Here is a 15,175-nt window from a genome sequence, read left to right as displayed (position 1 = left end):
TTCCATGGAAAATTGATTTTTTTTAATTGGAAAGAAGCATAGCTGCCGTGGCCCTGTGTGCATGCACCCTAACCAGGGTATCTTCTGAGGAACTGCGCCTGCGTAGCCCTTCTTTCTGCCCGTCTTGTTGCATGAGACCTAGCACGCGCCAGTCCCACGCGCGGGCCGATGTTTTTGTCCCCTCGGTCAAAGACGGCCACATAGGGCCCCAAAAAGACGTCCCCGAGGATCCAGAGGGGTCCCTCAGGCTTGGGGATGTCCAAGGCCTGGAAGCCCAACAGGCAGAGGCCAACATCACTCTGCAGAATCTGCAAGGTGACAACACAGGACACTGTATCACGAGGCTCCGGGTTTGCTTGTCCCCTCTGCACCCAGAAGAGGACAAGGAATGTTTCTAGCTGGGCATGATGCCATCAGCCAATGATGCCTGCGCTCCAGAGACAAAGGCAGGAGGGTGGGGAGTTCAAGGCCAGCCAAGGCCACACACATAAACTCCATTTTAAAGGAAGGAAGAAAGAAAGAAATGAAATGAAAGAGAAGTTATGAAATGGCTCAGCTGGTAAAAGTGCTTGCAGCTAAGTCTGTCGACCTGAGTTCAATCCTCAGACCCCCTCGTACTAAGAGAAAATTTGATTCCTATAAATTGTCTTCTGACATATATATGCATGCTGTAGTCAAGGGCGGGTGCACACACAAAATAAACAAAAATTTTTTTGAAAGGGAGAATAGAAAAGGCAAAGCAAGGTCCAGGCTAGGTGCTGGCAGGCCTTTGATCCCAGCCCTTAAGAAGCAGAGGCAGGCCAGGCGGTGGTGGCGTGCGCCTTTAATCCCAGCACTTGGGAGGCAGAGGCAGGCGGATTTCTGAGTTCGAGGCCAGCCTGGTCTACAGAGTGAGTTCCAGGACCGCCAGGGCTACACAGAGAAACGCTGCCTCAAAAAAAAAAAAACAAAAAAAAAACAAAAAAAAAAAAAAAGAAGGAAGCAGAGGCAGAACCTTTGAGTTTGAGGTCAGCCTAGTCTGTATTAACAATTCTAAGCCTGCCAAAGCTACACCGTGGGAACCTGTCTAAAGATTCCTGTGTTGGATTCCTGGTCCTGGTGGGTCAGAGCCCCAGCTCCACCCTCTAAAGTTCAGTTTTGTTACTTGATGTCACTATGTCAGCCACCTTACCTTGATGACATAGTCCTGGCCTGTGAGGTTAAACCAGACTCCACCAAGGCAGAAGGAGATCGGAGGAAGCTCTGGGATCTTGGAACACTGAATGAGGTACTGTGGAAGAAGAACAGTGAAGGTAGGCAGGTGACTCTTGCTCTCCTCAGGTGCCTTAGGTGGCCCCCTAGTGCCCTGGAGTACAGCTTATATTGGGCAGTCAGGTATTCAGGGCCTTCTCTCCAAAGATCTTGTAATTCAGGCTTCTGCTATTAAGTCCAGTTCTACATGTTTCTCCCCTATCCACCCGGAAAGCATGTTGGCTTCTTCCTGCTGCCTTCTGCCCCATCACTCAGACCTCCAGACCCACCTGCCCTCTTTTTTAACCTCCTAGTTACCTGCTTCTGTCCCTTAGGCAGCAGCTTCCCACCAGTCTACCACCAAATTCCCAAGCATACCCACCAGCACCAGGAGTGGTCCTCACCTGCCCAGTCAGGAGGGGAAATCCCCCAATGGCCTTATTCAAGGCCCGAATCTCCTCAGAAGGTCCTGTGATGAGGGATGTGCCTGTGTCTAGGATGGCATCACAGCCCTGGGCACAGAGACTCAGCCCTGTGCCAACTTTCACACTGTGAGGGAAGGATAGGGCAGGAGCTGTCATCAGAGGCAGGGCCTGGGTATCCAAATCCTCAGCTCAAACCCCACGAAGCCGGCCAGGCTCCTTACCTCTCCATGTGGACCTGCCAGTAGGCAGGAATGGTGACAGGTATGAAGGTGAGGGGGGGTATGTAGTGAGCAGGGTCTGAGCCCCCCAGGACCAGCTCTCCCCCGTCAGACCCTTCAGAATCCCTGCAGAAGTAAAATGTAGTTAGGAGGCTGGTGTTTCGTCTGTCGGTTTCTGAGGTGGTCAGGGACGGGACTTCCTCCAGTTGGCTTTTAGATGGGTGTGCTGGCTAGTTTTATGTCAACTTGATGCCAGCTAGAGTCACTGAAGATTAGGGAACCTCAACTGACAAAATAACTCAATAAGATCAGGCTATAGGCAAGCCTGTAGGGCATTTTCTTAGTTAGTGATTGATGTGGGAAGGCCACCCTATTGTGGGTGGGGCCTCCCCTGGGCAGGTGGTCCTGGGTTCTATAAGAAAGCAGGCTGAACAAGCCATGGGAAAAAGCCAGTCAGCAGCACCTCTCCATGGCCTCTGTTTCTGCCTCTGGGTTCATGCCTGTGGTGGTTTGAAAGAAAATGTCCCCACAGGGAGTGGTACTACTATGAGGTGTGGCCTTGTTGGAGGAGGTGTGGCCTTGTTGGAGGAGGTGTGGCCTTGTTGGAGGAGGTGTGTCACTAGGGTGGGCTTCGGGGCCTCTGAAGCTCAAGCCAAGCCCAGTGGCTCACTGTCATTTCCTGCTGCCTTCGGATCAAGATGTAGAACTCTCGGCTCCTCCAGCACCATGTCTGTCTGCAGGCTGCCATGCTTCCTGCCATGACAGTGTTGGACTAAACCTCTTAAAATATAAGCCAGCTCCAATGAAGTGTTTTCCTTTATAAGAGTTGCCTTGGTTAGAGTGTTTTTTCATAGCAATAGAAACCTTAACTAAGACACTGGTCTGTTTGAGTGCCTGTCTTTATTTCTTTTGTTGACCAGTGATTCAGAAGCATAAGCCAAATAAACCCTTTCCTCTCCAGCTTGTTTTTAGTCATAGTGTTTTATCATAGCAATAGTAACCCTAACCAAGACAGCCGGGTCCTAGATATGGGGACTGGAAGCAAGACAAGGATGACCTTGAACTCCTAATCCTCCATGTGCTGGGCTGACAGGCATGTACCACCATGTTTGATACTGAGAATGGCCTTTTGAGTATGAGGTTGTGCCTACTAAAAGCTAGTGAGTAATGGCTGACCCTAGCTTTCTCTAGGCAGGGCTCTCCAGTGAAGTGTGAGCTCTCTTTGGGCTGAAGAAAGGGTCCTTAAGTGCAGTACTCATCGAATGGGCATGAAATTTCCCGTTTGATTTCAAAATCTCGGGCATTGTGAACCCATGGGGAGCTTTGTTGCTATGTCTTGAGTTGCTACTTAAGTTGTGGGGTTTCTTCTCATTTCTCTCTGTTGGGTAAGCACTTTCCTGAATGCAGGTAGAAGCTCTTGTGTTGGGAGGCTGACTTCCCTCAAGGACCACTGGACTTCCTGTGTTGATAAATAGGACTTCTGGACGGGAATTTCTTGGGGCTGCTGATGTGACTGTGTGCCAAGCCAAACAACCACCATCTTTGGAGTTTAGCTGTGCTCTGTTGCAAAAGTTTATCTCAGCTGGCCGTGCTGACTGCCCTCCCCACCTCGTGGAGGGCTGAGGGGGTCATGAGTCCTCACCTGAGTATGCAGCTGCCTCCACCTAGGCAACTCTGCTTCCATTGCTAGTGGTCTGGGAGAGGTGCTAGAGTCAACAGGCCAGGGAAGACTGGGGGAGGCTCCATCTATGGAGCTACCAGAAATCCCTCATCCCTGCTGGGTGGAGGCTTTTCAGGGACAGCCTTTTAGGGGGAGGAGCACACACAGCACTGTGAACAAGGCCTTGCTTATGCTTGGGAAGGAAGCAGAATAAACTGATTGGTTCCCCAGAGTGAACTGTAGAAAGGTGCCTAGGTATCGGAACACCTTAGGAAGAGGGTAAATGTCCCTTAAGGGATTTTAGCCATATTTGCACTCTCAGGTATGGAGATAATTCCCACACAATACCTGTTGAGATAAAAGGAGAAGATGGGTTTCTCCAGCAACCGCTGATCCACCAGCGCGTCCAGCGGAGGCTGAACTCTGCCCACAGCCAGAGTGGGGAAGCCGAGGCCCAGGATCCCATCAAAGTGGGCAAAAGCAAAGACCAGGCTGGGCTCCCACAGAGCCTCTCCGAATGTCACAGAAGCACTGTGGATCCCCCCGATCTAGGGGTAAATTGATGTGAGAACAGTTACTTCGAGAAACACATTCCTCTCCTATGGCTGAGATCCTGCTCGGGACTATTGGGTGAGGAATCTAAACGGTCTACATCCCGTTCCTTCCACCCAAGCATCCAGGAAGCTCCATTTCAGAGGAGGCAATGCTTATCGGCAAAGGAAGCCTCTTATCTTTTTTTTTTTAGAAGTCCCACCCTCTTTCTCAAGAGGCCCCGCCCCTTCACAAGAAGCCCCATCCTCTTGGTAAGGAGTGAACCAGAAAGGTTTCTCTTTACTAGAAACCTTACCTCCTTTCTCAGCAGACCCTACCTCTTTCTAAGAAGCTCCCCTTTCCTTGCCTAGGACACTCACTCTTGCCCAGGAAACTCCCACCTCCATGACTCACCCCCACCCCTACCCACCCCGCATCCACCTCTTCTTAATAATGTCCTCCCTGTCTCCCATCAGGGCCTGTCTACTCAAGACTCCCCCTGAACCAGATGGTGGTGGATTCTGGTTCTAAACAGAAGTCTTCTGCGGCTGAAGTCACCCACAGTCAGATCCTCCTGGCTCAGGATTCCGCTCAGCCGCCCGGTCCCATACTGAATGGCAAACTTGGTCCCATTGGGCCGAAAGGAGCTGGAGGCCTTGGGATTAAAACGATGGTGAAACCCTAATTCAGAAGATAAGATAGGCGTCACTCAGAGCATGGGAGACTCAGCACCTGTGAGGACAGCCTAGGGAGCACTAAGGCCACGTCCCTCCTTTCCCATCACCCCTTTTGGCCTTCTTCCTCAGGAGAACTCACAGCAGGCCAAACTGAAGAAATGACATCTCGTGGACGGAACCCAGAAGTTGGAAGAACCCGTGTCAAAGACAACTGTGAAATTCTGAGGAGGCGTTCCCAAACCAATGATTCCAAAATACTGGGTCTGGGGGCGCAAGAAAACACAGGATGAATTGGGTATTCTGCCGCCCGAGTAGGAACAGGGGCGCTGGGACTCACGTTCATGAACTTGGAGAGAGGCACAAAGGAGGGGTTGCCTCCAGAGGTGGAGGTCCTAGAAAGCTCTGCTCTGTGTTCCCATCCATTCAGTGGGCTTAAGATCCTGTGTCCAAGGTGGATTCGGCGAAGAGGGACTCTAGAAAGAGAGAGAGAGAATTAGAACAGTGACAAACCCATGCATTCAGGAGACCCTTGCATGATAGATGCATGCCCTCCATAGGACCTGAACGTAACGATCCCCAAGGTCCATAGGAGCAGCCATCGACTGCAGCTCCATCATGACCGGGAAGTGCTGCTGAAGGCAGCTTCACAGCCCTGCAGGAGAAAGGACCGGTAGTGTATGGACTCAAAGACCTGTCACTATCAATGTACCTTAAGGTAAGCTGTTCCCCAGGAACCAGCATTTTCTGTGGGGTCCAAAGATGCCCCCCACCCAAAGCTGATGGGAAGGGAAGCTGGAGAGATGGTTCAGTGAGTGGTTAAGGACACTTGGGGATCCTAAGAAAACCTAAGCTCCGTTCCCAACACCCACATTGGATGGTTCACAACCCCCTGTAACTCCAGCTTCAAGATCCAACACCCACTCTGGCCTCCCCCAGCACTGAACTCACCTGCACATACTGGCACATAGACTCACACATAAGCGTATAATTAAAAAAATGATTACAAGTATATATAAAAGATGTGCCAGAGTGGGGTAATATGGGGGGGACTCACCCTTCTCAAAGAAGGGGAAGGGAATGGGGGAAGAGCTGTGGGGGGGGACTGGAGGGAGAAAGGGACAGATATTGGGATGTAAAGTAAATAAATAAGTTAGTTAATGAAAAAAGTATATATAAAATATTACAGGTCAGGCAGTGGTGGCATACACCACCACTCAGTACTCAGTGCAGTACTTACTTAATCCCAGTACTCAGGAGGTAGAGGCCAGATTAGTCTACAGAGCAAGTTCAAGAACTGCCAAGGCTACACTGAGAAACCCTGTCTCAAAAAAAAAAAACCAAAAAACAAAAAACAAAAATATAGAAAATATAAAAAAAATACATAAAATATTTGTATATATATGCTTAGCTTATATATAGCTGTAGATTCAATCCCCAGCACTGCCAGAAGAAACAAAAAAAGGAATTCCTGATTTCATACTACATTAACAATTCTTTTTTGAGATTTAAAGATATAGACTTTATGTGTATAGCTGCCTTGTCTGCATGTATATCTGTGTACTGTGTACACGTGTGGAACCTGCAGAGGCCCGACGAGGATGTCAGATCCCGAAGTTTCAGACTGTCTTTAGGTGCCATGTGAGTCCTGGGAATCAGAGCTGAGCCCTCTGGGAGAGGAGCCAGTGCTCTTAACCACTGGGCCTTCTGTCTCTCCAGCCCTGCATTGACAATTCTTTACGTGGACCTTGTCCAGGGGAGGGAGGACCAAAAGCTTACTGTTGCAATGTGAATTCTCAGGGGCTTCAAGCATGACAGTGGGACTTTGTTCCCCTTGCTTGGGGGAGGGGGATGTAAACGCCAGAGCCTTTACAGTATGACAGACAGGACAGCATGCTAGCCGCCATACTGATGAGGGAGGCTACAGTTAACATGCCAGCTGGAATGAACGGCTCTCGGGTAAGGTGCTCGCCGCCAGGCCTGGTGACCTGAGTTTAACTCCTCAGAGGCACATAGTGGAAGGAAAGAATCGATTTCTCAAGTTGTCCTTAGACCCCTGCCAATGGACAATAAATAAATGTAATAAAAAATAAAGTTATAAAATTCTCAGCAACATGCAAAATTCACGTGGAAAAAAGGTAAATAAAGTTGGTTTATAGGTGGTCTTATTTGTTTGTTTTGAGACAGGGTTTCACTAAGTAGCCATGGCTATCCTGAATCTCACTCTGTAGACCAGGCTGGCCCTGCATTCACAGAGATCCACCTGCCTCTGCCTACTGACTGCTGGAATTAAAGGCATGTGCCACCACTGCTTGGCTGAATTTAGATTTTTTTTTAAAAGGTAATTTAAAAATAAAAATAAAAAGAGCTCTTAAGAAATGACTTGGAGAAAAAGAAAGAAAGAAAAAAAAACAAAACAAGAAATAACTTGGAGGTAGAGCCCCTGCCTAGAATCCCCCAGTGTGAGGCTGGGGCATGACTTAGTGGTAGAGTACTTATCTGACATGTACAAGACTGAGTTTGGTCTTCAGTACCACAAGAGCAGGACAAAGAGAAGGTAAAAAGAAAGAAACTGACAGGAATTAAAAGAGGAACGGAGGGAGCAAGGGAAGCTCTAGACACGCCTTTAACAACCTTCAGCATTTGATGGGGAGATATGCTCAGTAAGGATGGGTCTGACGGGAGAGACGGCAAGTTCAGGTGGCCAGCTCTTCTGTGGAACAGACTCAGAGCAGCCTCTGCTCCCCCACAGCGGCCCTCACCAGTGTTTCTAGAACCTCAGCATGAAGCCTGATCTGACCGACTGGATCAGTAGGGGTGGGCAGTGGCGTGGGGAGGGAGACCAGGGCTTGTTATATAGCCCTGCCCGGTTTCCAACTTGCAGCAATCCTCCTGCCTCTGCCTCTGAGTGGTGTCTGATGACGGGTAGCCAAATAGCTTGTCATCAGCCTCTAATCCCCATACAATCCACGATACAAACGGATTTCTGTGAGTTCTAAACCACCCTGGCCTACAGAATAAAGCTATTTTTAACATATGGTTGGAGAGGGGCCTGGAAAGATGGCTCAGAGGTTAGGAGTACTGGCTGCTCTTCCTGAGGTTCTGAGTTCAATTCCCAGCAGTCACATGGTGGCTCACAACCATCTGTAATGGGATCCTATGCCCTCTTCTGGCGTGCAGGTGTACATGGAGATAGAGCACTCAATTCATAATAATAATAGTAATAATAATAATAATAATGCTTTTTAAGAGAGAGAGAGAGAGAGAGAGAGAGAGAGAGAGAGAGAGAGAATACCTTAAAAATTCTATCAAGGCCACGTATGTGATAGTTTTAAATTAAGAACTACCAAAGGGAAACTTTGCTTTGCTGGAACAATTGATCCCGGTTAGATGGAGCTGAGAAATTAGCACTAATTAAAAAGAGACCAGGGTCTGGGCATGGTGGTACACACCTGTAGCCACATCAGAGGTCGAGCGTCAGGTAGGCAGATGTCAGTGAGTTCAATGACAGCTTGGTCTATACAGAGTTCCTGGCTAGCCAGGACTACACAGTGAGACTCTGCTGAAGGGGAGGTGGAGGAAGAGAAGGAGGAAGAGGAAGAGAAGGAACCAGAATCATTGAGATGAAATCTTCTGGGAAGTGTTTCCTCAGGTTCAACACACAGAAGCTATGCTTGAGAGGGTGCTAAGGCTATGCTTGAGAGGGAGCTAAGGCTATGCTTGAGAGGGTGCTAAGGCTATGCTTGAGAGGGTGCTAAGGCTATGCTTGAGAGGGTGCTAAGGCTATGCTTGAAAGGGAGCTAAGGCTATGCTTGAGAGGGTGCTAAGGCTATGCTTGAGAGGGAGCTAAGGCTATGCTTGAGAGAGAGCTAAGGCTATGCTTGAGAGGTAGCTAAGGCTATACTTTTTGCTGGGAGCCAAACTTGGCAGTGTGTAAACGTTTCCAAGGTGGTTCTGGTTGTGAAGGCATGAAGCAGTCATGAAAAGCAGCCAAGGCTTGACATTGTGCAGATGTAGCCAGTTGCAGAGACCCTGCATTTTAAAGGTGCTAATACCATGGATGACCACCAAGTGAGGCGGCAGCTGTGGAGTGGAACCTGCCTGAGCCTCAGAGATGAGCTGCGTGTGGTAGGACACACCTTCTGGAGCCTAGACCATGTGTTCCAGACATCCGACACTGAGCTTAGCATTGTCAGAGTTTGGTTGTGTTTTGCCTTCCTTGGGACTGTGCCCTGTCTCTTCTCAGAATAAGAAAGTATTTGTTCTGGTTTTACAGGTGCCCATGGTTGAGACTTTGAACTTGTAAAGAGACTTTGGAATTTTAGAGAGATATGAATATTTTAGAGAAGCTTGAACTTTGATCTTTTTTTTTTAAAAAAAAAAAAAAGAAAAACTTTTTAAAAACTATTTTTTCACTTTAAGGTTTATTAATTTGGGGCTGGAGAGATGGCTCAGAGCACTCACTGCTCTTCCAGGGGTCCTGAGTTCAAATCCCAGCAACTGCATGGTGGCTCACAGCCATCTGTAATGAGTCCTGATGTCCTCTTCTGGCATGCAGGTGTACATGCAGATACAGATACTCATACAGATACATGCAGATACTCATATACCTAAAATAAGTAAGTAGAAATCCTAAGACAAGGCACAAATACTCATACATTTTTTTCTAGTTTTAAAAAAACAACCCAAAACCACCAACAACAAAAACCAGCACATAGGGGAGGGGGATGAAGAGAGGGACTTTATGGGGGGGGGACCAGGAAGTGGCGACAGTAATCAGGATGTAGCAAAATGAATAGTAAATTATATAATAAATACATTAATAGAAAAAACAGCTCATTTACATGACAGGAAATCAGCAAAAGCCACAGTGCAAATGAGTGGGTGGGGCTTCTTTAAGATTCCATTGCAAAGCTGTTTGAAGATATGTTGAACTTGGCCCTTGAGCTGAGTGTTTACCAAGCCCTGACCTAGAGGTTGGCTCAAATGTAGGTCTCCTGGTTCGCTCTCCTGGGGACAGAGTGTGTTGGGATGTAGCATGTCCAGGAATGACCTGGTATCCTATATGTACTGCTCTTGGCGTGGACTTGGAAATCTGTGGCATGGTGGGTTCAAAATTCAGTTTAAAGGGGGCTGGGGTTGTGGCTCAATTGATGGAGTTAACCTAGCATACAGGAAACTCTGGTATCCACATAAGTCAGGCGTGGTGTAGACACCTATAACGGGTGACACAGGAGAATCAGAACCTCATCCTGAGCTATAGATCCAGTCTGTGGTTAGTCTGCATTACATGAGTCAAAAAAAAAAAAAAGGAAAGGAAGAAAGAAAGGAAGGAAGGGAGGGAGGAAGAAAGAAAAGAAGAGAAAATCAGTACTGGTAAGATGCCCCAAAGGGTAAGGGACTTGCTGCCCAGTCTGATGGCCTGAGTTTAGCCCTAGGATCCATGATGCAGAAGGGGAGAACTATTTCCAAAAGCTGTCCCCTGACTTCCACTCACCTGCTGAGCCAGCACACATACCCCACAGCACAATAAATAAGTAGATTTAAAACAAAACAAAAAACAAGTCTTCTCTGGCCACTACTCAACCTTACACCCCAGCTCAACCCTGAAACTCAGCCTGAAGAGGCCCCAGCATGACTAGAGTGTGGCAGCAGGAAATGCTTTCTGGAAGGGCGGGCGCCCCATCAAGAGTTGGGAGATGCTAAAGGAAAAGAAGGGAGACATTTTGAGAAGAATCAGAGACAAGACGTTGGGGTAACTCATAGGGAGGCCTCCCTGAAACAGGTATGTTCAGACACTGAGAATCTGGCCATATCAAAGTTTCCAGACCAGAGAGATAGGTCTCCAAGAAACGAAGAGAAAATCAGGGAGGGGACTTGAGCCTCAAAGCCTGATCACCAGGCCTCAGGTCCAGGGACCCTCCTGACAACATGTATCCTGATTGGATAAGGAGGGGTCTGTAATCCTGGGCTTCAGAACCAGAGGTATTTTACCTTGTGGTACTGGGAATCGAATAGAGGCCCTGGTGTCTACTAGAGAAATGCTCTCCCACTGAGACACAGCCCCAGCTCTTGGTTTCTTCAGATAGTGTCTCCATACTCTTGAACTCAGCCTTTCTGCCTCACATAACTTAGCCAAAAGAGTATATTAGACTTCATTTGGTGGTGCACACCTTTAATCTCAGCACTTGAGAGACAGAGGCAGGAGGATCTCTGAGTCCAAGGCCAGCCTGGTTTACATAGTGAGTTCTAGTACAGCCAGGGCTACGTAGTGAGACAGTATGTTTAAAAAAATAATTATGGGGCTGTGGCTGTGGCGAGGGATACGGCTCAGTGGGTAGAACGCTTACATAGCACAGATCCCAAGGCTCCCTTCCCAGGAATCCCAGCATTTGGGAGCTGGAAGCAGTAGAACCTGGAGTCCAAGGTCATTCTTGGCTACATATGGAGTTTGAGGCTAGCCTGGGCTACACAAGACCAAGTCTGGACACGGCCAAACCAACCAAACAAAAAAACAACCAAAAAGTGTGGGGTCTTAGGACACAAAGGGACCCTGGGCAGCTTGAGTGTGGCAAGCGTGGCTCTGGGATGCCTTCCTCTTCTCTCCCATTCCTTTCGCTTTGCTAAAACCCATTATTTGGCCACTTCCTCCTCCTTAGGCTGACTTCCAAGGTCCAGCAAACAAAAGCCTCGTTTGGCTCACCTAATTAACATATCCAATTAAAATTGAACTCCTCATCCTAGCACAGGGTTTCCCCTTGTGTCTTTACAAACCTCCATTTGCCTATGGGCCACATCTGTCTCCTCTCTATCCAGAGGTAGTCCTTTATTCCACTCCAGGACAAATACCCCTCTTCTCCTCCCTCTCTCTTGCTTCCTTTCCCTTCTCCCTATCCTCTATCTCTTGTCTTTGTCTCTCATTTCCTGTTCTCCATCCTTTTGTCACAAATAAATTTCCTTCGTTCTGAGAACTTGGTCTTAGGGGTCTTGAGCCATTACTTTTCCTAACAGGAGATATTATGCTGAATGTCTCAGAGTAGAAACCCCAGTTTGAGAGTTTGTGATCCAGGCCTTTAAGATGGCTCAGAGGGTAAGGATGCTTGCAGCCAAAACCTCACAACCTGAGCCTGAGCTGAATTCACATTCACAGAACCACCCCTCCCCCCACACACACACTCACACTCACACTCACAAATGAGTAAAATCTAAGGACCCTGAAAAAAATGGAACCTTGGGGCACCAAGGCCAGTCTCAGTCTTAAAGGACAAGCGGTGGGAATCTGTCAGGAGTGAGTGTGGGGGTTCCCATACCGGATCAGTGTGGCCCCCTCAGGCTCCAAATTTCCCAGCAGCAGCAGGCACAGCAGCAGCAGTGGTGGCGACATCTCTGGGGACTAGGGCTGGGCCAAGATGTCCTGTGGTCCCTTTCTTCCCCTTGAGACTCCGCCCTGTTCACGCCCCACCACCTACTGGAACACAGAAGTGGTGTGTGTGTGTGTGTGTGTGTGTGTGTGTTTGAGCTATGTGCTGAGTGTATGTGCTAAGGTTCACTGGTTCTGGCTTGCACCTTGGAGAGAGTAGTGAGGGCAGACCCAGCACCCACCCCTTTCTTGTCCCTCTATGGCTTTTACTTTTGACTTTCAGTTCACTTTTCTGAAACTCATTAACCACAAAGTTTTTCTTGAGCAAGAGGGAGGGACAGGAAAGGTTTGTGAAGGGTCTGGGAGGAGACACTCAGTTACAATAGAGATATGCTGGCCTATATGGGTGGCTCTGTCAGTTTCTCAAGATGTTCACTCTTTCTATTCTTGACCTTTTTTTTAGGGAGAAGGGACTTCCCTCTCTTTATACATTTTAATTAGTTAGTTTATTCCTGTGTGTGTGTGTGTGTGTGTGTGTGTGTGTCCCCATACCACAGCAGGAATTCAAAGGAAAAAGGACAGCTTCCAGGAGTCAGTTCTCTCCTTTCTGCAGGTGGGTCTCAGGAGTCAAACACAGGTCAACAGGCATGGTGGCAAGTGCCTTTACCTGCTGAGCCGTCTCCTCGGCCTTCCTTTTCTTTTGAAACAAGGTCTCATGACTTTACTGAGCTCAAGTGATCCTTAGAGCAATGGTTCTTGACCTATGGGTCATGACTCCTTTGTGGTCACATACCAGATATCCTGCATATCAGATAGTGCATTAGGATTCATAACAGTAGCAAAATTACAGTTATAAAGTTGCAACAACATAGTCTTATGGTTGGTGGTCACCACAACATGAGGAATTGTACCCTTTAGGGTCACAGCATTGCAAAGGCTGAGAACCACTGCCTAGATTGCTGAAGGCACCTGCGACCTAAGTGTGGGGACTTGAGTCCCAGCTCCCACAGTCACATAAAAAGCCAGCCTGTGCCATGTATGGCAGTCCTGGCTCTGGGGAATACAGCTAGATCTGTCCCAGGGGCCTCGCTGGCCAGCTGGTCTAGTCAAGCTCCAGGTTTAGTGAGGGACTCTGGCTCAAAAACATGGTGAAGGGTGATGGAGGGGACACCTGGCACAGACCCCTGGCCTCCAGATGCACATGCACGGGAGAGCTGCCTAGCACAGTGCTACACACCTGTAATCCCACCAACGGGAGGCGGAGGCAAGAGGATCAAGAGCTCAAGGTTATCTCCGACCAAGTTTGAGGTCAGCCTGGGCTACATGAAAACTATCGTAAAAGAAAATTTAATCTCTGCCCCCCTCAGCACCTGCAGCAGGCAGGAAAGCTGGCCCCGTACTGCTCCTGGGCAGCACAACACAGCTGGCTCTGCTGGTATGGCAAAGGGTGAGCTTCTCCCTGAGGACCAGGGGGCAGGAGAGCTAGCTCTATCCCTTGATGGCTGTAACACTGGGTGAGCTAGATGGAGAGCTCACCCTGGTGGTGTGGGTGCAGGAGAGCTGGCAGACTGAGCATCTCAGCTACCTCCCAGACCCAGATCCAGGGCTTTGAGTTGGCCCACTCTAACATCTACCTCATCTGTGAACTGATGGAGCCATGGAGGGCCCACCCTGCAGATCCAAAGTTAAAGGATCTGGATATCTGAGGGGAACCCTGGTGAGGTTTTAGCGTTGATAGTGTAACAGAAGCCAGAGACCTCAAACAGACTAAGGATCTTTGCTGTGAACATTTGCAAGAGTGGACAACACAGTATACTGAAGGATACACTGTGGCACACTACAACTTCCACAGTGAGATTGTTTTGTTTTCCTTTTGTAGCCCCGGGAGGTTGCAAGGGCAGGGGGTAGGTATGAAGGGATGGGGAGATTAGTGGGATTGGGGTACATGATGTGAAATTCACAAAAATAAATAAAAAGTTAAAAAAAGAGAAAAGAACATTGGACTTGGAGCCAAATGCTTGTAATTCCACAAATTGGAAGGCTGAGGGAGTAGAATCCTGAGTTCAAGGCCTCTGTGAGAAAAGAGAGGAAAAGAAAAAGACAAAAAGGAAGGAGGAGGAGAAGCAAGGGAGGAATAGGAACGGGAGGGAGTCAGGCTTAGTGCCACAGCCCTGTCATCCCAGCTACTTGACAGGCTGAGGCAGGAGGATGGCAAGTTCAAGGTTAGCCTTGGGGGATGTACTGAGATCCAGTCTTGAAATTAAAAGTGAGAGGAGCTGAGTGCTGCAGCTGGTCTTTGCTGTTTTGGGGGTTCTTCTTTTCCCACCCTTTATCCTCCTCTCACGCCTGCTTTACCCCATCACAAGACAGGAGAGAAACAGGGATAGAGGGGAGAGAGGAATTAGGAAAATCCCTGAATCTAATTTCTTTCTGTTTCTTCTTTGGCCACAGCTACTAACAAACCACAAGCAACTTCCTTAAGCAACCAACAAGCCCTAGTGGGGCCCTAGCATTTATATACCCTTTGAAAAGTTCCCAGAATTCCAAATGTCCCACAATTCCAGAAATTCCAGCTGGCAAAACCATGCCTCTGCTATAGCATGAGGCAAATTATAATCAGCTGCTGTAGACAGTCTGAAGCAGCCCCATATACTGATATCCGGGATTAAAAGTGAAAGCATATTCTTATATTTCTGCTTTTAAAGAAACCAAAATTCCAAAATTGTCGCAAAATTCCCTCCTTTCTATTTTAGGCCAATAATTATGCTGGATATAGTGGGAAATTATAAACAGAGATTTTTAAAAATTATTTATTTATTTTATGTTTATGGGTACATTGTAGCTGTCTTCAGACACCAGAAGAGGACATCAGATCCCATTACAGATGGTTGTGAACCACATGTGGTTGCTGGGAATTGAAGTCAGAACCTCTGGAAGAGCAGTCAGTGATCTTAACCAGTGAGCCATCTCTCCAGCCTCAACAGAGGCAGTTTCAATGAAACAAATGCTTTTCAGATCAGTGACCAAGATTTTCAGGAGACCTCTCCTGCTCAATTTTAATCTGTATCAATTTTGAT

The 15,175-nt window shown here is 48.0% G+C and overlaps 1 protein-coding gene across 1 annotated transcript; it reads right to left on the bottom strand.

The window, feature by feature from the left end:
- On the bottom strand, positions 1-12,310 carry Napsa (napsin A aspartic peptidase). Its single transcript, XM_028788994.1, has 9 exons — positions 12,049-12,310; positions 5,079-5,214; positions 4,881-5,004; positions 4,627-4,745; positions 3,882-4,081; positions 1,877-1,999; positions 1,635-1,779; positions 1,172-1,270; positions 1-308 (listed from the first exon to the last, which is right to left on the bottom strand). Exons 1-9 carry the CDS (start codon positions 12,120-12,122, stop codon positions 69-71), a joined length of 1,260 nt encoding a protein of 419 aa, XP_028644827.1. The 5' UTR covers positions 12,123-12,310; the 3' UTR covers positions 1-68.
- Between the last annotated feature and the right edge of the window lie 2,865 nt (positions 12,311-15,175).

This window comes from Grammomys surdaster, unplaced genomic scaffold (assembly GCF_004785775.1).
Source record: "Grammomys surdaster isolate TR1022 unplaced genomic scaffold, NIH_TR_1.0 125769, whole genome shotgun sequence".
Classification (NCBI taxonomy): domain Eukaryota; kingdom Metazoa; phylum Chordata; class Mammalia; order Rodentia; family Muridae; genus Grammomys; species Grammomys surdaster.
This window is presented reverse-complemented; position numbering and strand designations above follow the sequence as displayed.

Excerpts from the sequence above, each read along its gene's own strand:
- Napsa (XM_028788994.1), bottom strand. The coding sequence starts at position 12,122 with ATGTCGCCACCACTGCTGCTGCTGTGCCTGCTGCTGCTGGGAAATTTG. Across the intron at positions 4,082-4,626 it reads TGAGCCAGGAGGATCTGACT|ATCGGGGGGATCCACAGTGC; the intron begins GTGGGTGACTTC and ends ATTTACCCCTAG. Across the intron at positions 1,271-1,634 it reads TTCCCCTCCTGACTGGGCAG|TACCTCATTCAGTGTTCCAA; the intron begins GTGAGGACCACT and ends CTTCTTCCACAG.